Genomic DNA, 26,442 nt, shown 5'->3' with positions numbered 1-26,442 from the left:
GTTTTGAGGGCACAGGGAAGTCATGTACCCCTATTTAATTGCTCAACCACCAAACTATGGAGGGCTTGGGGGAACCAGCAGTCAGGAATCTGCATCAACACTTCCTGTGCAACTTCATTAGAGAAAGGTTCTTCTGCTGCTGCAAGACCAACTCCAGCTTCACCAGTGACTAAACGGAGCCCAGTCGTAGTCATCACTGTGTTTCCTGCCGTGATGAAATCTAGCCCACTATTTCAGGTTGATGATCCTTCATCTGATGAAGGGCTATCAACCTGAACTATTTTTCAGTGCAGATAATGCCTGATACACTGAATATTCATACCCTTGATTTCAGGATTTGGGTTTTGGAACATTAATCTGCATCCCTAACAATCCCAGCCCACAATGGGGCTTGAAAACTGCTGGAATAAAAGAAATTCACATTTAATTATTTTATCTAAATCATAAAATAATACTGCAATCATATTTCTGGAAATATTACCTCTTGCTACCTGGTTTCTACAGGCCCGAAGAGACTGAAAGAGGCTGAATCCATCTATTGTTACAAGGGCAAATGGATATAGAATACTCAATTCTTCATGCTTGGAAAATAAAAAAAAATTATACAGTCAGTAATCTTGCAAAACATTTATAGCATAAATTATAAATCTCAGAGGTACTTTGGCTGTGTTTTATTTAATTCTAGACACCAAGCAAAATATACTCTTTCAGGAATTTCTGAAAATCAAACACCAAAACCATTTTGCACTTTCCCATTAAGAAATCCAAAGTGGCTTCCTTCTATTAGCTGACAAAAACCACATGGGATAACAATCTTGGGATAAACTACTCCCACAGTATTACAATGCAAAAATAATAATAATAATAATAATAATAATAATAATAATAATAATAATAATAATAATAATAATAATAAAATATGTACTTAAATATGCAAATATTCTTAACCCAAACCTCACACGGTTATCTACTCATACATTTACTCTTATGTGAAATACTTGAATGTAACTAATTTAATATTTTTTCTATACACTTAATAGATATTTTTACTAATACCATGGCATACAGTACCGGATACCCAATAAATAGTTCAAAACGAAACATTCAGATAGGATTATCCTTGTGTTGTATATGCATTAGACAAGTAATAAATTATCTTAAGAAACTAGTTGTATAAGATGACATGGATGTGATCACCTGCTCTGTAACACCAGGATGTCTGGGAATTTCATAAGTTCGACATTTCAGTTGCAGAACTGGATCTTCATTTAAAAGTTGTGCTAAAAGAAGAACTCCATTCTGAAGAAATAAAAAGGGAAAATTCTTCAAACAAAGTAGCAACAGTTGTTCCCACCCATTTTCTTAAGCAAACAAGTTTTATGACATCTTTAACTTCACGTCCAGTACAGGCTGGGTGGAGACTGAGGGTAGCATTAGTTGATGTTATTCTCCATTTTAAAATTATTCATGTTTAGTCAGATCTTGAAATGGAGTAGTTGGTTTTCCCAGTTCAGAGATGTTATGAAACTAATCAACAGGGAGTGAATTTCCAAGCAATTTCCAAGGTGTGCATCAATGTAAAATGAATTAAGAACAGCATGGAAAAACAGAAGTGAACAGGTTCTGGAAGAATACAGAAACAGTTTAAGATTATGAGAGAACACCATGGGACACAAAAACAGCAGCACATCAGGACTTCACATTAGTCTCCAGTTACACTTCAGGGGTCAGATAATTCCCTCTAAACAAGATCAACATAATGCAAACCACCTCCATATCCATTTTCAGCACTCTGGAATCATTACCACCACCACTGAGAATGTACTTTCATCTCTAAGTTTGTGTGGGATGGTCATTTAAATTTATACAAAGTGATTACTTTGCTCATCTCAGTTGGTGAAGAACATGGTTTTCATATTTTATGATTACTCGTCAAACTGCCTTCTTAATGCCACAAAATAAAGAATTCTAGACTTCCATCCTTTGCACAAAACTTTTCCCAAAGGTTAACTTTGATCCTCTAATCCAGGGCTTCCCAAAGTAAGGGTCAGGAACCCAAGCGGGTTCATAAACTTATGGGTAGAGTCTCACATCAGGACTGCAGAATCCCCAATGCGGCAGGTTCCACGTGAGCTACCCAGGAGATGGGCCACTATGTGTGTAAAATGGATTTTAAAAAATGACCAAAGCTGCTATCCGGGGAAAAAAAAAATCTGGGGTGTAGGTTATAATCTTATAATCTCATCTCCTCCCCTTTCCCTGCATTTGTTCTTGCTCAAAACATTGCATCTCTATTTTGTTTCCAACTCTGATACAAGATCATAGACCTATGTTTCTCTCTTCACTGATGCTGCCTGATATGGATATTTTAAACATTTCATTGTTTTTATTTTGCCATTGTATAAACTTTTAAATTCACACATGGATCTCCGAAAATGAAAATCTGAATTAATTACCTCAGTGTAAAATCGAACATATCCAGAATTAAAACCAACAATTATACATGTCCAGTCTGGTCGGCCTGTGGAGCTTCTGTCAATCATTGCAAAAGTTAATTAACTCAGAAAATTTTCATACAAAGCATATAATGTCACCAATTTTTCAAAATCATTAACCAAATATTGTACAGCACATGCGTTACTGTCATATAAATACAGCCCAAGTCCAAAGTCCAGGCACAACTGCATGTTCTTAGCAATCTGAGAACAGGGAAGAAACTCAAATATCTATTTTATATATAAAGGATGTTGACAGTTGTCTCCAAGGATTTCAGAAATACCGCCATCTGTTTAAGAACTATATAAAAGGAAAAGACTGGCTTCAGTTTATCAGGGACAGCCAAGTATTGGCAGGACATTGTACGGGTTATCTAACCAAACTTCATAAAGCCTAGGTCATGTCTGCCAATTTAAGAAACCAACACAAATAACTTAAAATGAAAACAGAGAAAGTTAAAAATGGATTTCAAGAGAAACATATGAAATTAAGGTTTGAGAAATTAAGGTATATGCTTGACAGAAAGTTAATCTTTTTTCCCCTGCAGAAAACCTAACAGCTGTTGTTTCAAGAAAAATGGATTACAACTTGCAGAAATTCAGTTTTGGGACTGTGAACGTAAGTTCAAGAGTCCAACAGGCAAATATCAAAACTTGCAAGTAAAAAGCAAATGGCTAAGTGAAGATGAATCGTCTGGAGTACTGACATTATAGTAGATAGGGCATACTACTTCAGAATTCGGATGGGAAATCTGAATATAGAGAAATGAAAAGAAACAAAAATACTTATTTGCAAGTAGGGGTCAATATTACCTCAAAACAAGTCGTCATGGCACCTTCCTGTCCCTACCATTATTGCCTAAACCCTCAAACTCACTATTGCCAAGTCACTTACTATTAACTTGATGGATGGCTACTACTGATTAGAAGTTTGACTGGAGCAGCTGCAGCAATCATGGCACTGTAAGAGCAGGGCAGAGATTGGGCATTGTGGAAAATGGCTCAACTCCTAATCCTAAAAACTCTCTACATCATTGGAAAGGCACAGCAGTAAAATAAAATGGCCTTATCAGTTACAGCTACATCAATACTACTTAAAATAATGCCAAAAGAACTCGTACAGCACTAGCCAAACAATTTAGCTGGCATTGATATCCCGAATCACATATTCTCAACAAAGAATCCCATTTGTTATAGCAGCAGTGCAATTGCAAAACAATAAAATTAAAATTTGGTTACTGAAATTAACCAAGTATTCCTGGACCCCTAAGAAACCACATCCGGGGAAAAGAAAAATTTTAACAAACCAAATCTCACAAATGTAAGGTTTCAAGGCAACAGCTCGTGTTGCTGAAAAACAGCAAAATGTTAATTAAATTCTGAATAGAACAAGGGTTGCATAAGCTGTTACTTGTTATAAGTGGCAATACTTAAAACTCTTGGATTACTTTAAAGCTTCACTTTATTCTAATTAAAAACAAAATAACTTGCAGATGTGCTGATTAATAATTTTAGTTTTTGCACCTTTAAACATGGTGCCTACAGGATTGCTTTAAATCAAGGTCACCCATTGACAGAAAACATCCGAGTAGATCTTTGCACTTAAGTTTTAGACTAACAAATAAGCCAAAGACTTGCGTACCGTGATTACAGAAAGAATATGGAAGAATCAATCTTCACCTGTATTTGTTTTTTGAATGAAAACAAGATTGTTCAAGTACCATTAAAAAAAATCAACTGTTAAAAATTTCTTAATGACAATTTTGTGTGTTTTGACCATACTTAGATATGAAGAGAGCCTCACGTATAAAAACACTTACCTTTTCTGACTTGCAAGTGGAATACAAATTGCACTACTGATGCATTCCCTGTCAAAAAAAGATGATAAGCAATCAGATTAGATGTCACTTCTCGTCATGCACATCACAGATCAAGTGGAGCAAAAACCTCACTCAAGTCAAACAGCTAAACTCATGGGTTAATTTAATAATTCAAACAGACACAAGCAGTTCACTCCGACAACGAGTCTCAAATACAAGCAACTCTGGCTTTAATATTCATATTTAATAAGAACAAAAATCAAGTATTCATCTTAAATACAATTTTCAGATAGATTGCCTGAATCATCAGACCCAAAAGCACCAGTTTAGTTTTCAAAATCCATCTTCTGTGTTTTTTTTAAATTATTCATTCATGGAATATAGGGAAGGCCAGCAATTATTGCCCATCCTTAATTCAGAGTCAACCACATTGTTTAGGTCTGTGTTACGTATAGACCAGACCAGTTAAGAGTGGCAGGTTCCCTTCCAGTTGGGTTCCACTGAATCGGTTGGTTTTTATGATTGTATTCTCACCAGTAGGTTTTAGCTTTATTCCAAATATTTATTAAATTCAAAATTCACAAACTACCATGGTGGGATTTGAACTCATGTTCAGGGTCCCGGATTTCTTGTCCACATTACCACTACAACCTGGCTTATAGCATTTGGTCATACAATCCCTGAAATCACAAGATAGACTACAGCATGCCACTGTAGTCTATGTGTATATTTTTAATATCTACTTTATACACTGTATCTTGTGTATAGCACTTGCAAAAAATAATCTCACAAACTTTGCTTCCCATATCATGTTTAAATAAATAGCAACACCACATGTTAATATCACACTGGGAATGCCTTAACAAGCGAAGCCCAACATTAATATTTAATAATCATATTTTGACAAACTAAACAAATAAAACTTTTACAAAACTTTCACCCTTGTCCCCCAGCATCTGCCCCAAAAAAGTACTGCTTCACTTAGTCACAAAAGCTTATTTTTGAAATTTGCTCTTCAAAATTAAATCCATGTTGAGTTTAAGAAAAAATGAGACATGATGCTCCAACTAAACAAAAAGACTTAAATGAATTTGTTTCTTATTGTGGAAAGTCAGCATTGTGAAAATGGCAACATTTTAACACTCAACGGGTACAGAAAGTTCTACAGGTTTGTTACATTTTACAGTTCCAAAATGAATTGCATGCAATTCTGCCCAAAGAAAGCTGAAGCTATTTGCAAGGTTTCTAATTGGGTCATGCAGGGAGATAAAGGGATCACTGAGAGCAGAGCCAGGATCAGTCAGGTGGAGGACGAAAAGACATATTCAGCAGAGCTGCCATCAGCTGTGCTAACTACTCGGGCTATATGTAGTGAGCACTTGATGAAGTCCACAAGACCATGTATGGAATGAGCTGCCTGAGGAAGTGGTGGAGGCTAGTACAATTACAGCATTTAAAAGGCATCTGGATGGGTATATGAATAGGAAGGTGGGACTAAATTGGGTTGGGATATCTAGTCGGCATGGACGAGTTGGACCAAAGGGTCTGTTTCCGTGCTGTGCATCTCTATGACTCTATAAGACATAGGAGTGGACGGCCATTCAGCCCATCGGGTCTACATCACCATTTAATCATGGCATTCCAACTCCACTTATCCGCACTCTCCCTATAGCCCTTAATTTCTTGCGAGATCAAGAACTTAGCAATCTCTGCCTGAAGTCAAACAACAATTGAATGGTTCTGGGTAATGAGGACATGGTACTAAGAGCCACGAAGGATTTGATCTAACAAGGGCATGTTCGCAATTAACAGTTACGAACAGCTTGGGATGGAGCAAGGGTTAAAGGCCCAAAAAAACAGTATTTCTTTGATATAACAGAGCAAGATTAGGGTTCAGGAAAACAGGAACATATCTAGCTGGGTGAAAATCTGCAGTGTCTGGTGAATGATACTGGGAGTGCAGTTTCAAAATCAGTGGGAACGTAGTTTCAGGAAAGGAAGGTAACTGAGCAGAGTAGGAGGAAAGTCCAATGACAGGAAGTTTCTTGTGATGAAGTTACAGTTTTAAATTTAATTCGTTCACAGGATTGTGGGTGCCACTGACCAGACCAACAATTTTGCCCAGAGGGTAGTAAAGAAAGAAACCATATTGCTGTGGAACTGGAGTCACATGTAGGTCAGACCTGGTAAGGATGGCAATTTCCATCTCTATAGAACTAGGTAAACCAGATGGGTTTGTATGACAATCAATGCACTATCCCAGGCAATCATCTCCCTCAGAGTGAGCAAGACAGAAAGACAGCATTCAATTATTTAATAAGCAGTAACCAAGACAAATCAATTGGAAGAAATTTATATCCTAATTTGGCACTAAATTACAAATAGTCCTCTGCAAAAGACTTCACATGGAATTATCAAACTGGACTCACTATACAGATCACTCTCTCGAATGGAAATTCAGTCCCCCAACTTCCATTTCATGCTATCTGGTACAATCCTACTCAGTGGGTTCTGGGGAATTCTGGAGGCTTCTAATTGGCATACAATCAAACAACCAGTTGCTTTAGACCTACTATGTGCAGCAACTTTTTCACAGATGAAGGGTCCATTGATCTTTTTCATTTATTCTTTCCTGGTGTGTGGGGGTCACTGGCAAAGTCACCAATTTTTGGCCATCCCTAATTACCCTGGAATTGAGTGGCTTGCTAGATCATTTCAGAAGGCAGTTAAAACTCAACTGTGGATTTGGAGTCATAGATGGGCCAGATCAGCGAAGGATAGCTGATTTCTTCCCTCATGTGACATTAGTAAATGAATGGATTTTAATGACAATTGGTAACAGTGGTCACCATCACAGAGATCACAGGGTCAGAGAATGGCAGGAAGGGACAGAGGGAATCAAGACTAGATAACAAAAATAACAAAAACAAATAAAGCTTCAGTGTATGAATGCACATAACATTCATAAAGAAACAAGTTCTAATGCACACTGAAGTAAATAATTATGATCTGAAAGCCATTATAGGGCTATGGCTGAGAAGGGATGGGTCCTGATTTTTTATTCTAATTCACAGGATGAGGGAGTCACTGGTGAGCCATCCCTAATTGCACAGAGGGCAGATAAGTGTCAAACACATTGCTGTGGGTCTGGAGTCACACGTCGGCCAGACCAGTTTAGGACAGCAATTTCCTTCTCTAAAGAATCAGATGGGTTTTTTCTGACAATCGACAACAGCTTCATGGTCATCATTAGACAAAATGACAGATTTTTATTGAATTCAAATTTCACCAACTGTCATGGTGGGAGTTGAATCTGGATCCCCTAGTGGTATTATCACTGGACTGTTCGTCCAGAGACCCAAGTAATATTCTCAGGACCCCCATCTCTCCCTCCCCCTTCGGGTTGGTTCTTGCTGAATGAAGATTTTTCCTCAACCTTTTTTCCCCCAAATACTTCCACTAGTTTCTAAGAGGCTGGTTTACTTACGAAGGTCCCTGACTTAATCAATTTCGAATCACAACGTAGCTTTAAATTGAGGGATGATAGATAAAGGACAGATGTCAGAGGTAGTTTCTTTACTCAGAGTAGTAGCAGCATTGAACCCCTACCTGCAATAGTAGTTGACTCATCAACTTTAAGGGCATTTAAATGGTCATTGGATAAATATATGGATGAAAGTGGAGTAGTGTGGGTTAGATGGGCTTCAGATTGTTATGCGGACCTGTGAAACCATCGGGGGCCGAAGGGCCTTTACTGCACTGTAATGTTCTATGTTCTAACATGCAGCTTCTGCTGAAGGGAAGATAAGCTGGTTTTCTTCAGATTGAAAGTGGATTACTGCAGAAATTTAGGGTTTTTAGCTGCTGAATTCTCTTCTGCTGTGACCTTTTCTCTCCATCATATTCACAACCCAGTTACCAAACAACCAATTACATAGTTGTTATCAAACAGATCTTTCTCATTGATAACTGGTTTGTGGACTAGGGAACCAATCAGATTCGTTCATAAAAACATCTCCTTGGCTCGAGTTTGCACGTTGCTAGAACCCATAGCTATACAAAAAGTGTTCACGAAAGGTAGTTAATTCTTTGTTTTCAAAATACACAGTGCCACCCTTGAAAATTCTTGGGTTTCAAACTGTTCTCTCATTTCAGTCCACAGTTTTAAAAAGCACATTAATAAAAAGACAGTCTTTACAGTCTAACAGGTACTGTTTCCTAGTTACATGATAATATATTTTCAGATCTCAAACAGGATGATGACAGATTTGCTACTCTAGTCTAGGCTAAGAAGATACTTAATATGTGAATCATGGGAGTATTCTCAGCAGAGATAGAGATGTATGATACAGCATGCAGAAATTTACTCTAGCATGCTCATCATCCATTAAGTCACTTGAAGCGTTCACTATCCCTTAGAGCTATATTAATGGCCTTGAGAAAATTACACTTTTAGGCTAAACTTAGAGCTGCAACAGTAATCAGAAATCTATTTTAGGCAAATTAAAACATTCTTCTCACCATCCCCAAATTATTAGCTTCCCACCATTCAATTTTGACCTTAAAGGATACAATATTCAAACTAAAACAAACAATGGGGTAGGCAATGAGCCAGGGGTAAATAGGAGAATAAAAGAGAACCTGCAAACTGGAACATGAAAGGGTGGAATTTTACCAGGCATTTGGATCAGTGCTAAAGAGGCTGGAAAAACTGTGTGAAGTATTAGACCAGTACTATCTTTCCACCTCCCTTCTGGATTTCCCAGGATCAACATAACAATACAGTCAGGAATCCCTGTGAGTGAAGTGCATAGGCAGTTATGGTAATTAAAATGCTGATAAATCTCACTTGTGCAGTACCTCTTTCCGAATGCTTCACAGCAAAGGCATGTGCTCAGTGGGAAGTCACAAAGCTCAGCAGACCATCACAGAAGCAACATACGAAAAGGGAAAATCAGAAGTAAATAGGTTGGAAATAGCTTACTGCCAAGCACTTTCCTGAATTGATAGGGCTTCTACTTATTCAATGTCAACCTAGTATGCAACCATCATAAATAGCTCCTGGAACTAATGAGACTTTTCAGGAGATACCGCGATGCCTTTACCATCCAGCAGTTGAAAGGCCTCAACACAGTCTCAGTGAATGGCTGCTGGATGGGAAGATATAACACCTGAAGATTTGGTTACTGATACCAGCGCACCACACCTCATGCATCTCTGCAGTGAAGTTCAGTAAGAGTTGTACATCTACCAGAGGCTTAACACAGCAAGCAGTTCAAATCTAGCAGAGGATACTGATTTCAGACAGGTTTCATCAGAGGAGAAAGAAGATGAAGGATGGGCTGGGGCGGCATGAACAGAAGCGCCACTGACACATCCAGGCATAGATCTGCATGCCAGAGAGTCCTGTGAACACCTTCATCCAGGTCACTTCAACCGAGGGGCGTATAACCACAATTTCCCTCGTGCCAGTGATTTCCCTGGCACATACACTACACCTTCACATACATCCCTTTCCTGCAGGTCTGTGGCAATCTTGAGATGGGCCCTCAATACCATCACCCCTGCTTACTTCTCTCCTGTGCCAATCTCCCAACTCCTTGCAAACAAAGTACAAGTATTTCAATGCACTTGAGTATAATACTTAGCCACAGAAGCCACTGCTTGCTTAATGCTTTTCAAATGAAGCCACCATTACATGGAGACCATTGCTGTGCATCTTCATCCACTCATTGCCTCACTTTTTCGCAGGTCACTCATGGAAATAATGGATCTTGCAACTTCAGCACAAAGGTGCATCTCGTAATTAAGCTCAGCAACTATGTTCAGCTGAGCAGAGCTGGATGCCTCCCTATTCCCTGGAGAGGTTTCAAACATTTGGGCGGCACTGCTGCCTCACAGCGCCAGAGACCTGGGTTCAATTCCTGCCTCAGGCGACTGACTGTGTGGAGTTTGCACATTCTCCCCGTGCCTGCGTGGGTTTCCTCCGGGTGCTCCGGTTTCCTCCCACAGTCCAAAGATGTGCAGGTCAGGTGAATTGGCCATGCTAAATTGCCCGTAGTGTTAGGTAAGGGGTAGATGTAGGGGTATGGGTGGGTTGCGCTTCGGCGGGGCGGTGTGGACTTGTTGGGCCGAAGGGCCTATTTCCACACTAAGTAATCTAATCTAATCTAATCTAATCTAATGTCTCCAGATCTACTCCTGGAAAAATACTTTGCACCATCCTTTCTATCTGTGCTGCTGGACCCTCTGAGCTGACAGTATTGTGCTTGTGGAGGTGCATGTCGTATGATGGTGCTGATGCTCCTGAAGTTTGGTCAGTCTCTTCCCTTATCTGCCACTCTACCTGCAGCAAGTTTCAGGAGATCAAAATAAAACGATCAGCAAGTTGCTGGAGGGAATCCCGAGGGACAGGAAGTACATGTACTTGGAAAGGCAATGACTGATTAGGGATAGTCAGCATGTCTTTGTGCATGGGAAATCTTGTCTCACAAACTTGATTAAGTTTTTTGAAGAAGTAACAAAGAAGATTGATGAGGGCAGAGCAGTAGATGTGATCTAAATGGACTTCAGTAAGGCGTTCAACAAGGTTCCCCATGGCAGACTGGTTAGCAAGGTTAGATCTCACTGAATACATGGAGAACTAGCTATTTGGATACAGAACTGGCTCAAAGGTAGAAGACAGAGGGTGATGGTGGAGGGTTGTTTTTCAGACTGGAGGCCTGTGACCAGTGGAGTGCCACAAGGATCAGTGCTGGTCCACAATTTTTTTGTTATTTACATAAATGATTTGGATGTGAGCATAAGAGGTACAGTTAGTAAGTTTGCAGGTGACACCAAAATTGGAGGTGTAGTGGACAGCGAAGAAGGTTACATCAAATTACAACAGATCTTGACCAGATGGGCCAATGGGCTAAGAAGTGGCAGACGGAGTTGAATTCAGATAAATGCGAGGTGCTGCATTTTGGGAAAGCAAATCTTAGCAGGACTTATACACTTAATGGTAAGGTCCTAGGGAGTGTTGTTGAACAAAGAGACCTTGGAGTGCAGGTTCATAACTACTTGAAAGTGGAGTCGCAGGTAGATAGAATAGTGAAGAAGGTGTTTGATATTCTTTCCTTTATTGGTCAGAGTATTGAGTACAGTAGTTAGGAGCTGAAAATGTGTTGCTGGAAAAGCGCAGGTCAGGCAGCATCCAAGGAACAGGAGAATCGACGTTTCGGGCATAAGCCCTTCTTCTTCCTTCTTCAGGAAGAAGAAGGGCTTATGCCCGAAACGTCGATTCTCCTGTTCCTTGGATGCTGCCTGACCTGCTGCGCTTTTCCAGCAACACATTTTCAGCTCTGATCTCCAGCATCTGCAGTCCTCACTTTCTCCTATAGTAGTTGGGAGGTCATGTTGCAGCTGTACAGGACATTGGTTAGGCCACTGTTGGAATATTGCATGCAATTCTGATCTCCTTCCTATCAGAAAGATATTGTGAAACTTGAAAGGGTTCAGAAAAGATTTACAAGGATGTTGCCAGAGTTGCAGGATTTGAGCTATAGGGAGAGGCTGAATAGGCTGGGGCTGTTTACCCTGGAGCGTCGGAGGTTGAGGGGAGACCTTAGAGGTCTACAAAATCATGAGGGGCATGGATAGGAGAAATAGACAAAGTCTTTTCCCTGGGGTCGGGGAGTCCAGAACTAGAGGGCATAGGTTTAGGGCGAGAGCGGAAAGATATAAAAGAGACCTAAGGGGCCACTTTTTCACACAGAGGGTAGTGCGTATATGGAATGAGCTGCCAGATGAAGTGGTGGAGGCTAGTACAATTGCAATATTTAAGAGGCATTTGGATGTGTTTATGAATAGGAAGGGTTTGGAGGGATATGGGCCAGGTGCTGGCAGGTGGGATTATATTAGGTTGAGATATCTGGTCGGCATGGATGGGTTGGACCGAAGGATCTGTTTCCATGCTGTACATTTCTATGACTCTATGTACTGAGTTGACTGAAAGTTTAAGTCCTTGCACTTCTCTGATCATTATATTTTTCCGGCTTACATACTCATGTCAGAGGCAGCTACAGGTGTCATCCTTTTGGAATTTCACCTGTTACTATGACACTTTCTTTCTTATTAGTGATAAACTGAACTGATGGCACCTTGTCAACTGAGGGCAAACTCCTCTATTGATGACACCAACTGCCCGAAATGTCGATTCTCCTGCTCCTCAGATGCTGCCTGACCGGCTGTGCTTTTCCAGCACCACACTCTTGACTCTGATCCTTGATCTGCAGTCCTCACGTTATCCTGTTGATGACACCATGTCTAAGGATGTCTCTACATCCTTGTTTCTGCACCTGACCTGGTATTTGTACTCTCCTGCAGTGAAAGATGAATCCACATCCTGTGCCTGACTTCAGCTGCTCACCATCTCCATGACCTCCATGGTCTGCTATAAAAGATTGGCTGGCTGCCCTTTCCCGCCATTTTCTCTCTAGTGTAATATATTTCCTATAACAGGGTGACCAGAACTGCACACAGTACTTCAGAAGAGACTTAAATCAGAAGTCACACAACACCAGGTTATAGTCCAACACGTTTATTTGAAATCACAGACTTTCAGAGGCCTGCTCCTTCATCAAGTGAAGTCTTGGTGTCGTGTGACTTCTGACGTTTTCCACCCCAGTCCAACACTGGTACTTCCCCACCAGAAGAGGCCTCAGCAAATCCTTTACAACCTCATCATGACATCCCAACTCCTATACTCAAAAGTCTGAGCAATGAAGAAAAGTATACTAAATATCTTCTTAACCACCCTGTTTATATGTGACACAAATTTCAAAGCATTACGAACCTGAACCCATAGGTCTCTCTGTTCAATAATACTACCCAGGGCCTTACCATTAAATGTAGAAGTCCTGTTCTTAATTGCTTTACCAAAATGCAATACTTCACATTTATCCAAATTAAACTCTATCTACCACTCCTCAGCCCACTGACCCAACTGATCAAGATCTCTTCATAATCTTAGATAACCTTCTTCACTGCCCAGTGTACCAATTTTGGTGTCATCTGCAAACTTACTAACCATGCCTTTTAAATTCTGATCCAAATCCTTAAATCAGTCCTTGCCTCTCCAAATGCATGCAAACCCTTTTCAGAATCACCTCCAACAAGTTACCTTGATGTCATTGGTCAGACTCATAGGTCTGTAGTTCCCAGGCTTCCGTTTGCTGCTTTAAATTGCAAGTCAATCTCAGAGTTGCGAAATTGGCAAGCCCTTGCAATATTCACATAGAAAGCTATACACACTACACCAGAAATGAGGTTCTTAGGATACAGTTCAGGTTTCAGCCGAGTACCTTTTAGATTGTTCACTCATAATATAGGTTTGTTCCAATTTGCTGCATCATTAATTATATGGTATTCAAAATTCAAATAAAGCTATACAGCTTATTACATTTTAAAAATAATAACTGCAGAAAATGCAATTTAATAAAATTTATTGAAAGTAAATAACCAACCAAGGTCACAACAAATCAATACCAAGTGCAAAACAGCTCTTCTTTCCATGTGCAAACTTTTCCAAGTTACAAGTTTACAAGTTCCTGTGGATGGTAAATTGATTTTAAAATATAGTCCAATTTATGACTGTATGTATTCTACTGCATGCACTATCATGCCATTAAATCAGTTCAGCAAGTACAGAGTTTTTGTTCACACCATCCTGGGATTTGATACTTTTTTAATCACAAAGTCACAAATTATTCTACGATCAAATCAACTGTCAGGCCACTGCTAATCAAGTACATCTTAATGATGGCATCCTAAAGGGAGATGCCTCTGAACTTAGCCTCCAAGGCATCCGCATTTTTCCTCCTCTATGGCACCCTATAAGCAATTACTTGCATGGAGGAATTAATAATGTTAAATACAAATGATTGATGGTTTTGCAGCACATAATATTGGAATATCAACACACAATCCAACAGATCCTTTTTTTTCACACACGAACATTTATTTGGCAACTGAACAAAATATATTACACAAATTTCTTTCAAAGATTCATGAGTTTTTTTTTACTTCATCCACTTAAATGAATAAACTGATTAAAAATACCATCATTAAATCAAGCACTCTTACTAAACCATACCTACCCTTCTTCAGTGCTCAAAATACCATTCCACATAACACAATACTGCATTTCATCTTTAGCCTTTTCATTAGGCTTCCATTTTGCTTAGAAAGAAAGAAAATTCAAAAATTAGAAAGTAGGCTATTTCTGGAACGGTCATACATTTTACAAGCAGAGCTCCACATCTCAAAATTAAATTATGCAATAATTAAAAACAGAAAATGTTGGAAATGCTCAGGAGGTCAGAGAGCACCTTTTGAATGAAGGCAGGCTTCAAAATCACATGAATCAGAACCAAATAGGTAGCAGCATAGGACGTATTCGGCTCGATAGGGAGGCAGAGAAGGCAAATGCATGGAGGGGAAGAAATAACAAACTCTTTCTCCCGCCATAGATGTTACTTGACCTGGTAAATACTTGCAGCATTTCTGAGGTTCTCCCCCCCACTGTATCTATAAGTGTATTGCTTTTGAATTGTCCGGTTTTATATTCCAATACAGGTAAACGTAAGCCACAAAATTATTTTAAACATGAATTGTAAGCAAACAAATATTCATAAAAGGGCTAATACTTACGGACTAGAAATACAGCTTTCTGATTCCTTGCTATCACCATAAGATCATTTGTTGGTGACAGTGAGATCACACAGTCTTGAAGCCATGACAATGTGGGTGCCTTGCTTGTAGAATTATCTTCCTTCTGCAACAGATTTCAGCTCTTAAGTCAAATGTATTACTAGCAAGAGCAAAATAAAGAAAGAAGTCCTCCCAGCTCATATGACTGCTCTCTCATTAGAGGGACAACTGATGGTGATTTAACCTGAAAATCACCATCCCTCAGGTGGGGGAAACAGTCCTTTATGGTACCATAGTTAGCGTGGAAATTGAACCCACACTGTTGCTGTCACTCTGTATTGCAAAAGGCTAATGTACCACCAAAAAAAAAAGCAATAGCATTAATAACATTAGAAACAGAAAAAGCATTTGTGTCTATGTCTACGTAATATGAAGAGATGACTTGCATTATCAACGCTGTTCAATGAGCCGACTCCAAAACAAATAATTTTGATGGTAATCTCACTCACTTCCTCAGCATATCAACCTCAAATACTAAGACCATTTGCTAACTTTTATCTTTACATTCCATCTGCAGACACAAACCCACAAACTGCAGAGAAAAGGGCATCTAAAATGAGTTTTCTTTTTTTTTAATAATATTAATGGAAGTTGCTAAATATTCAGGGGCTGACGATGTCACATCAAGGCAAATTCAGCATCTGAAACCTAAGCAAGAAGGACAGATAATCACTGATATTTCCAGGAGGGGAACAGGGGTGAATTAGCTCCCCTTCTTTTCAACATCCATGATATATATTGCATATCTTAATTCAATAATTTGTAAATTCTAGTATACTAGAAACAAGCTAAGGAGTCAATTAAAAGGTTCTCCTTGAGTGAAAGGACAGTTTTGATTACATGCTAACTTTTCCAATGTCACACTTTATGACATGAACATTGAATTCACTAGTTTCCAAATCTCCCCACCCCCCCCACCCCATCCCAGTTCCAACCCTCCAACTCAGCACTGCCTCTTGACCTGACCTTCTTCCATCTTCCTTCCCGTCTGTCTTCTCCACCCTTTCCACAGACCACATGTCACCTCCTACCTTCGCCTATCCATTGCCTACCTTTCCCCTAGTCCCACCATCACTTCCCCATATTTATCTTTCAATCCCACTACCCCCCCCCCCCATCGAAGGGTCCTGACCGAAACGTCGACTCTCTTACTCCTCAGATGCTGCCTGACCCACTGTGCCTTTTCCAGTGCGACACTTTATCTATCCCTCAAGAAATAAAAGTTACAGAAACAGGTACAAAGTTTTAAATTGCTACCTGTCCTGTAGAAAAATTAAGATAAAGAACATGCAAGTTCAAGTGCTTAAGGCGCTCAAGGTGTTAAGCTTTTATTTGAAACCTCGAATAGTTAGAAACGTCCTGGATCAACTGCAACTGTGAATACTGCAGATATTCGTGTTCTCGGCTTGGTACAGAGTCAGACTCATTCGGCATGGAAACAGACCCTTCAGTAACTGGATGTTTCTTCAGAGTTGTGTCACGGGATGTGTATATATGTGAGAGGACAAGACCTCCTTACTAAGTCACAAATCAATCTCACTTCTTTGCCAAAAAAATTCCTGGAAATACAGTTGTTTTCTATCCTAATATCAGAGTGTCTGGTTTTCAAGTGGATTAATCACAGGAGCTTTTTTTCATCCCAAGGAAAGCCCAACTCAAATTCGAGGTACAGATCTAATTGATTGATTTCAGTTTCTTGGATAACATGTGGAGTTCCGACTAGTTCCTGTTTATTGATTGCTTCGTGAAGGTTAGATCAACCTGGAGTCAGGGTATCACTATAGCCGTCTTTAAGTCAGTGTTTTTTTTCCTCCTCTTTGAAACCATTTCAGTCGATGGAAGTCACAAGCATTAAAGGGGCGGTCTGGTAGCTCAGTGGTTAGCACTACTGCCTAATTGCCAGGGACCCAAGTTCATTTCCACCCTCAGGCAACATTCTCCCCAACTTTGCATGGGTTTCCTCCAGTAATCCGAAGATATGCAGGTTAGGCGGATTGGCCATGCCGAATTGCCCATAGTAGCAAGGAATGTGTAAATTAGGTGGATTGGCCATGGAAATGCAGAGTTACAGTGGTAGGGTAGAGGGGAGGGTCTGGGTGGGATGGTGTTTGCAGGGTCAGCTTGTGGATTCTGCTTCCACACTGTAGGAATTCTATGATTAAAATCAGATGATGAAAGTCAAAAACTGACAGTCCATATTTTATTACCATGTCTCACCTTAACAAGTCAGATCAAAAGAATTGTGAAAGTAACAGTGCAAGGACCAAGCAGAAATCACTTATAATAACAGGTGAATTCAATGTCAAATATGGTACAGAAAGAGAAATGAAGAAAACGAATAAATGTTGGATTAAGAGGACAAGAGTGTCAGTAATAAAAAAGGTAAAACAAGATAAATTTACTTCCTTTAAAATCTTCACCAATTAAAAGTTCAAGGAATGTACTCCAAAACTTGATGTTAATTTTCAGCGACAGAGATTGACTGGCAATAATTAACAATGATCAGGGTGCTTCAAGGGTGAGTAGATTAAAACAGGTTGTGTTTAAAAATTTGCCATGAGAAGTTTACTTACCTGCCACCCATGATCCCAGTGAAGACCAAGAAGCCAAAAGAACCTAATTTAACAAAGGAATCCAACCAGAAACTACTGCACAATATTTCACTTTTTATAACTTGTGCTTTATCAATGCAAAATCAACAAACATGCACAAACAGATAAATCAGCAAACACATATGCTATCATCCATTTCACATACAACATTGGGCTCTATTAAAATGATAAAGAGACACACAAAAGCCAATGCAATGGAGGACTTGCACCAGACATAGTTCATACACTTTGTGCAAAGCAACATCGCAAGGCAAGAGTTCCCAGCTATTACAATAAAAGCATTTGCTTTTAAAAAGAATGTCACTTTCATAAAATGCGCCAAATCAGGACACAAACACAGAGGAACGTTAAAAAAAACTGAAGAACTACCCACACAAAGAAGTAAATGAAATAGAAAAGTTTCTAGTAGAAGTCAAAATCAAAGTTTCTGAAGGGAATTCAATGGCCCAGCGCAATCATTTTGGCACGCTGACATGTACATCAATGGGCAAAGTCACAAATTTCAAGCTGTACACAGCAAGTGTTAAAGTATTATGATATTGTGAGTTTTGATCAAAAAGAAACCGTTTACATTCAAGATACATTCAAATATATAGTCGGGGCAGTACACTTAATGTTAAAACATGCAACAAGCAAATTTCTAATACAGAGAAGACTAAATTCCAGAAAACCTGTGTGCACTTCAGAACTAGTCATTTTCACCCCTAAATATAAAAAGGTATGCATTGACATCAATCTTATTCAAAAACCTGAAGAGTTTAAGCAACAGAGGTGGTCAAGGAACACACAGTCAGAAGATTTTGTAGGGCTCCATTATTTCATAGCAAAATCTAAATAAAAAGAAAATCTGAGGTTATATTGAAAGTTTTTTTTAAAAATATAAATGCCAGCAAGATAGAAGGTGGTAATTATACAGATTTGGCAGAAATATTTTCCACTGCTATCAAAAATGGAAAGAGCAACAAACTTTGAGAAGATAGATAAGCAAAGAGACAGCAACTGAACAGTATGCTTAATTCAAGACAAATGAAACATCCGTAATTATATTCAGTCAGATTTCAACATGGCGCTGTTAAGAACTAGGTATGATAGATGCAAATTACACATTAGATACCAAGATGATTAGGAAGGGAGAAGTCAAAATAAAATATCTGATCTCCCCATCTTCCAAAGAAGAATCTTCAACAACCATAATGGATATCACTTCAAAAGCATGAAGGAATCTTCAAATAACACAACTGAGGAAGTGCACAAGTTAGTCTCACCAATAGTTCAATTACTGAGAGCAAACAAGGAAGGCTAAACTAATTAACAAGTGGAAGTAAATGCGGAAGGATCAAGAAGAAAACTCCACTGAAGAAATTCAAGACATTCATACCATTCCTTGGAAGGCAACACTAAGAGGAGACAAGCAATGTCTAATGATTCAAAATACTACAAAGAAAATAGGGGCTGTTCTAGCAGAGATGATATTCTCAGTGAAAGAAATATAAGAGTTTAGAGATCCTCCAGTTCAGAAAATGAACCTCAGATAACTACCCTCTACCAAAAGTGCTATTCTTCCAAATCCTGAGAGATGTTGAATAGTAAAGCTTTCAGATCATTTGAGTTGTAAAACCCAACACTTAGAGGAGATACAATAGTGATAAGTATAATTATATAAACAAACATATAACAATAACAGCCATCAAAAAAAAAACTTGGTGCAGAAGTAAATGAAGGAGTTAATAATTGATTTGAGTGCAATAAGCACCACCTACTTTGAGAGCGTCATGAGGACTTGATGACAAAGAAAAGTAGGATTTTGTGGGAGACAGTTCGAATGCTGGTCCTCCAGTCACTTTCCTAGTGTACAACTTATTTGTATAAACTGTAAATAATTACTGAAATGCAATAAACTAAATCTCATTCACTCCAAGTTTCTACTCATTAGATCAGAAAGTGGCAATTCTTGCATATTCTAGACTATGAAAGCATTTAAAATATGTGTATACAATTGTTTCCTCAGGGCTGTTGGGGTGCAGTGGTAGTCTCCCTACCTCTGGGCTAAAAGGCCCAGATTCTAGCCTCACCTACTCCAGAATATTTATTACATCTCTGAACAGATTGATTACAAAATATCTGGAACCAATTCTTTCACCAAACTAATTCCTGTCACTAATCCCACAAGGCTCAACAAAATGTTAATTAACAATTTAAATACAAAAACACAAAAAGAACAATTTGGTCGTACAGGTTCTTTCAATTCACCATCCTCCCATGCTCCCCAGTCTTCATCTTCCCAGTTGTGTTCTTTATCTATATGAAAAAGAAAACAAAACATTAAATTAGTTACAGCCCATATAACTGGAACAATTTTAACAAGAAATGAATAGGCTTACCATAGAATATTTCACTAGAATGCCTATGTTGCTTTGTAATATTTAAGTTTGAGTTTAAGTTAAAGCTGTAGCAATAGTGAAGCAACACTCTTTCATGGAGAGAAATCAGAGTTAATGTTTCAAGTCCAGTAACCCTTCCTTAGAACTGATGGCAGCTAGGAAAATATTGTTTTTTTAATGCAGAAAATTGGGGGGGGGGGGGGGGGGGGGGGGTGATAAGGAGTGGACGATAGGTGGAGATAGAGCCCAAAGAGAGAGATGGACAGTTGGACAGACAAAAAGGAGTAGATAACAATCAGACAAAGGGGATGAATAGCTGGACCTGAAACATTAACTCTGATTTCTCCCCACAGATGTTGCCAGACCTACTGAGGTTTCCCAGCAATTTCTGTTTCTGAATTCCAGCATCTGCGGTTTTTAACGTTCTTTCATGTTGTACTGACGCTGGTCTTCAATTGTAAATGCATCAGAATCTAGAGTCAGTTAAACACTTTCATGGATTTAGTAACCGCATGTTATTTTAAAAAGCTAAAATAAACATTTTGTACAAACATTTCGAATGTGGCTACACTGTTAAGTGTGGAAATGTCCCAGAGGATTCGATGGCCTAAGATCTTTAGATAACAAGCCCAAAGTCAGCATAAAAAATTAGAAATGGTGGTAGAAAATACGTCTGAGTGGGTCTTTCAGCCAGCCAAATCTACTCGACCCTTTAATATATTCGTGCCTATCTCTTTTACCTACACTATTGTCATAATCCAGCACACCACTAATAGTCATAAATCTATCATCTCTAAGTTTGAGGTCTGCAGTTCAGAAATCCAAAAGATTCACGATGTTCTGAGTAAGAAATTTCTCCATCTTGATCCTAAATGGTTTTTCGCTTATTTTCAAATTATATCCCCTGGTTCCAGACTCTCCAAAAAGGCAAGCATCTATACTGTCTATCTTTCTAAGTATTTTGTAGGTTTCAATGAGAACATCTGTCATTCTTTGAAACTCTAGAAAATTCAGGCTCAATTTACCCAATATCCTCTTCATAGAACATTTCCATCATCCCAGGAACAAGGCTGGTGAGCATTCATTGTGCTCCCTCTATGGCGTACTATCTTTCCCCAGGTAAGACAACCAAAAGCATGCACATTATTCTCGGTGTAGTCTGACCGGACTTTTATTCAATTAAAGAAAGACTTCTCTACTCTTTTCCTCAAAACCCTTTGTGATATAGGCAGATATTGTATTAGCTTTCTTAATTGTTTATCATATCTAGATGTTAGCCTTCAGGGGCTTGACAACAGGAACACACAAATTCCTTTGCATAGCTATATTTTCCAGCTTCTCATCATTTAAGAAATACATTGCACATCTGTTCCTCTAAGGTAACCTCAACTTACCATATTTTCTGCAATTTTCATGTCCACTCATCAAGCCTGTCCAAATAAAACACAAAATCCTAGATTCTCAGGGACAGAATTAATTTTCACTTGAACAGACAAGGATTAATCAAAGGAAGTCAGCATGGCTCTGTCAAGGGAGATCATGTCTAACAAATATGATTGAATTTTTCAAAGGTGGTGACTAGGTGTATACATGAAGATAGTACAGTTAATGTAGTTTACTTGTACTTTAGTAAAGATCACAGATGGCAAGCTAGTTAAGAAACTAAGAGCCTACTGTATCCAGAGCAATCTGGCTAATTGAATCGAAAATTCGTTTATGGGAAGAAGCAGAGGGTGATGGTTGAAGGGTGTTATGTTACCAGTGTATCCAGTGGCTCAAGTCCTGGGTCTCCTGTTTGTTGTATACACTAAGGATTTAAACATTTGTAGATAGTACAAAAATTGATGGGTGTTAAAATAGCAAGGAGAAAAGCCTTGGACTACAGGACAATATAGATGTGGTAGTCAGAGGGCTGAACGATGGCAAATGGAATTGAATCCTGAAAAGGTGTGGGGTGACACACTTTGGGAGGACTAATACAGCAAGGGAATACTTGGTGGGTGGAATGATCCTAGGAAGTACAGAAGATCAGAGGGGTCTTGGTGTCTAGTCCATAGATCCTTGAATGCAATGCGACAGGTAGACAGTGATTAGGTGGCATATACCTTCATTAGTCGAGACATTGAAAACAAGAACAATGAGGTTATGATGAAGTTCTATACAAAGTTAGGTCAAAAGTTGGAATACTGCACGCAGTTCAGTTCTGGTCACCACACTACAGGAAAGATGTGACTGTACTGGAGAGGTTGCAGAGAAGATTTACCAAGATGGAGCAATGCAGCTATGAAGAGCGTCTAGATAGGCTAGGGTTGTTTTCCTCAGAGCAGAGACAGCTGAAGGGGGATCTGATTGATGTGTACAAACTGGAGGGTCACAGACAGGGAAACTGTTTCTCTTAGTCAACGGGTCATTAACCAGGGGACCCTGTTTTAAGTTAAGGTTCAGAATGGGTTGGAGGGAAAATTATTTCACCCAGAGAACTCACTACCTCACAAATGGTGGTAAACGGCAGGAACCCTCAAGACACTTTATTTGAAACATCATAGCACACAAGACCAAATACTAGAAAATGAGATTAGAATATTAGATACCTGATGATTGGTACAGACACAATGGACCAAAGGGGTCTCTTTCTGTGCTGTAAAAACTCTTGACTCCACATTGATCCTGATTTGAGGTGTGAAGCGTCAACCTACTGTCTCAGAGATAATGATGTTATCACCAAACTACCTTAGCACTCAATCAGTGAACAGTAGCCCAACAAAGGTCTCCAGTACTGTAGCACAAAATGAGCACATGTTCCTGGTTAGCATATCACACATATATCATGTTACAATCCATCCCCATTTAATAAGAATATAGTTAAGCCAACTGTAACCTCAAGTCCTACCACTGCTGACCAAACATTTACCCACCTCAACTTTAAAAAAAAATGGTGGAAACAGAGACTTTGAATATCTTTTCAGGAGAAGGGTTCTATAGAACTACAAACCCCAGAAAAAAAAATTAGCTTTGTCTGCATTTTGAATGAGTGATCCCTTATTTTTAAAAGGATGGCTCTATAGTTCTAGATTACCAATAAACAAGAAATATTCTCTCCTCATCCAAACCGTCAAGGCATGACAGGATCGATGTTTCAATAGTCATTTTCTAAACTCCAATGGATACAAGCCTAGCCTGCCCAACCTGTCCTCGTAAGTTAACCCACCCATTCCTAGTAATAGTGTGGTAACCTTCTCTGAACTGCTTCCAATGTATTTACATCACCGCTTAAATAAGATTTCTCCATGCTATTAATATGTACTTACTGAGCTGAAAGAAAAACATTCACGCTCGTTACTTAAAAATCCATTCCTGATCTATTGGTTAATACAAAGTACTAACTTACTCAGTTCTGCAATTAAAAACAAAATTAGGAAGCTACAAAAAAATACCTGTTTGCAATTGGTGATACCTGGGTGCAGTTCAAGGCATTTCTGAACCACAACCATTTCAAATTATAGTCCTCAAGAAAAGCCCAATGCCACACTTGTTGAAGCAATTTGTGCTCAAGTTCAGGACTCTCTAACTAAGCACTTGTGACTGATCAGGGTATTCTAGAAAAAGCCACCCATGATCAAGCAATTTTGAAAACGAGAAACCTACAATGATGCTAATAACTGAATACAGACAGAGCTTCACAAGTTCTTTTGCTTGTAATTCAACATTCCTCAGAACTTTGTAGTCTAATCACCTGATGTGATCACATTGAATAATATCAGGTGACACTTCAACAGTTAATTAGCAGCTATGAAAGTATTGCAGAAAGGTTAACATCATATATTCCTTTAAAGCATGGTGATACCTCATCATGGTCAAATTAAAACGATCAACTTTCATTACGTATGATGTAGCTGATAATCTATTGGGTTTTAGTTCCAGGATGAAAAAACAGGAACATTAACCCGATTAACAAAAACAGCAATAACTAGCATTTATATACCTCCTTGAACAAAGTTAAATGACTCGATGCATATATTGGGCCAGATGACGAAAATCTTAATCGAAAAGACACTTAAAAAGCAGGGAGGTGGAGGTGGAAACATTTTGCAAAAGGAATTTGAACACTGAAACAAGTTAAAGGCACAACTGTCAATGGCAAAACAATTGAAATCAGGGTCATATATGAGGACCAAATTGCAGAAATGCAGTATCTTAGGTGTGTTGTGGCTGCACAAGGTCACAGAGATAGAAAAAGGACACACATGGAGGGATTTGAAGACAACCCATTGTATTTACCTATCAGCTTTAATGTAATAAAGCATCACAGAACTTGGCAGCTCAAGATATGGCAATTAATCCTGCAGCTTTAAAACTGGAGGAGTACAGATAACTCATGAGGATACAGGACTGGATAAGATTGCAAGCATAGAGAGGGCATCAAGAGGTTTAAAAAGAATGATCAGAGTTTAAAATCAAAGCATTACTTAAATGAAGGCCAGTGAATACAGGGGTATTGGATATAGAGGACTTTATCCAAGTTGGGACATGCCAAGTTTATTCAGGGTAGAATGTGGGAGGGAGGCCAGGAGTCCATTTGGAATGGTGATATCTAGGGAGATAACTTAAGGCACGAGGGAAGGTTTTAGCAAATGCAACAAGGCGGGGCAATGGATATAGTTATAATGATGTTTTGAGTAATTTTTTCCCCCCTTTCTTTACTCAAGAGCTTAAAGACTAAAATTTCAGTTTCTGGGGAACATCAGTTCACAGCAGAGATTGGAGTTCAAGCTGCAGTCTTCCTAGCTCATGTAACTCAATTAGTTAATGGCACTTAAATAGCTTTCTTATTACAACTAAAACAGCCAACTTTGTATTTCATGGTTAATCCACTAGCAGCAAGGAAAAAAAGGTCAGTGGTCTTGAGTACAGAATGAGGCCATTTGGTACATCATGTCTGATACTCAGTAAAAATGTTCATTTGAAGATCTGGTACAATGTCCTGCTTTTACTCCCCACTCCCTAAACACCCTTGCACATCATTTTTATCCAAATTAATCATCCAATGCCCTAATGAATAGGTCTAGAGACAAAAACAAAACTTGCAGATGCTGGACAAGGTAGACAAGCAGGAGGCTGGAAGAACAGAGCAACCCAGGCAGCATCACAAGGTGGAGAAGTCGATGTTTCAGGTGTAACCCTTCTTCAGGACTGGCACTGGGTGTAAGAGGAGCTGCAGATAAAAGGGGGTGGCGGGGCAGGGTGGTGAAGTGTGGATAGGTGAAAACAGGTAATGGGTACAACCTGGTTGGTCAATGGGAGGAATGAATCAGGCAGGTGGCTGGGAATGGAGACATGAGAAGGGAAGGGAGGTCATTTCAAATTGGAAAACTCAATGTTGAGCTGCCCAGGCGGAAGAGGAGATGTTGTTCAACCAATTTGCACCTCCACTTCTTGCCTTTAAAACAACTGCCAAACTTTAACAGATGATTGTTTGCAAATTGCCCAGCCTTCAGGACAACATTGACCACAATACTGTGGAAACCAGTCACGTCAACCACTGCAAGACGTGTCAGAGTATCGACACATATCACCATTACGCGTGGGGACACCATCCATCGTGTACGCGGCAGATATTTGAGAGACCTGGCCAACGTTGTCTACCACATAACTGCAGGCAAGGTCCCCCTGAGGCATTGTAGCGTCTGCTTGGCCTTGCCAATAATACATGAATGGTCACTGCACAATAAACAATAGATAAGGGTGTTCCCTCCCAGTTGGGGAACACATCGGCAGTCAGGGACATTTGGTCTTGGATTTTTGGGTGACCATCCTCCAAGGTGAACTTGGGGACAGGCAACAATGCAAAGAGGCCGAGCAGAGGCTGATAGCCAAGTTTGGTACCGATGGGATGCTCTCAACTGGGACTTTGGGTTCATGTTGCACTACAGGTGGCTCCATTACACTATACACTCACACAAGTACACATACACACACATACCCAGCCCACACACTCTCTCTCACAGGCTTATACTCCATCACACCCACACACTTTACGAAGCTTTCACACACAAAACACACTGTCTATGTGCACTCACACGTGCACATTCTCTCATGCATACACAAGTCTATGGGATGAATTTGTATTTGCAGATACATTCTATTTAGCTCAAAAAAATTGCATAATCTGCAGGCAGTCAATACATGCAATATTTCACAAATTCCACTTTGAAAATAGAACCAGTCTGACTCAAGATTGAGATACAGAGTGACTCTGACCTCACACCTTTAATGCATTGTCTGAGTGGAGAGGTTACCTTTTGCTATAAAACCTTTGTTATCTCAAGAAGGCGGTATTGTTAAAAGATTAAATTGTACTCTCTCTCTGGACATTACAGTTTAA

At 39.3% G+C, this 26,442-nt stretch overlaps 1 protein-coding gene across 1 annotated transcript in view; it reads right to left on the bottom strand.

Moving 5' to 3' along the window:
• Positions 1 to 26,442, bottom strand: part of rab3gap2 (RAB3 GTPase activating protein subunit 2 (non-catalytic)) — a 97,760-nt gene that overhangs the window by 61,315 nt on the left and 10,003 nt on the right. Inside the window, exons 2-8 of the mRNA XM_072580753.1 lie at positions 19,913 to 19,977; positions 15,008 to 15,131; positions 14,455 to 14,536; positions 4,316 to 4,363; positions 2,457 to 2,532; positions 1,198 to 1,299; positions 482 to 581 (exon numbers count right to left, since the gene is read on the bottom strand). Of these exons, the coding sequence (XP_072436854.1) occupies positions 482 to 581; positions 1,198 to 1,299; positions 2,457 to 2,532; positions 4,316 to 4,363; positions 14,455 to 14,536; positions 15,008 to 15,131; positions 19,913 to 19,977 (597 nt within the window). The remainder of the gene's footprint in view (positions 1 to 481; positions 582 to 1,197; positions 1,300 to 2,456; positions 2,533 to 4,315; positions 4,364 to 14,454; positions 14,537 to 15,007; positions 15,132 to 19,912; positions 19,978 to 26,442) is intronic.

Source organism: Chiloscyllium punctatum, chromosome 11 (genome assembly GCF_047496795.1).
Source record: "Chiloscyllium punctatum isolate Juve2018m chromosome 11, sChiPun1.3, whole genome shotgun sequence".
NCBI lineage: Eukaryota > Metazoa > Chordata > Chondrichthyes > Orectolobiformes > Hemiscylliidae > Chiloscyllium > Chiloscyllium punctatum.
Note: the sequence above shows the minus strand (reverse complement) of the source record. Positions and strands in the feature narration are given on the sequence as shown.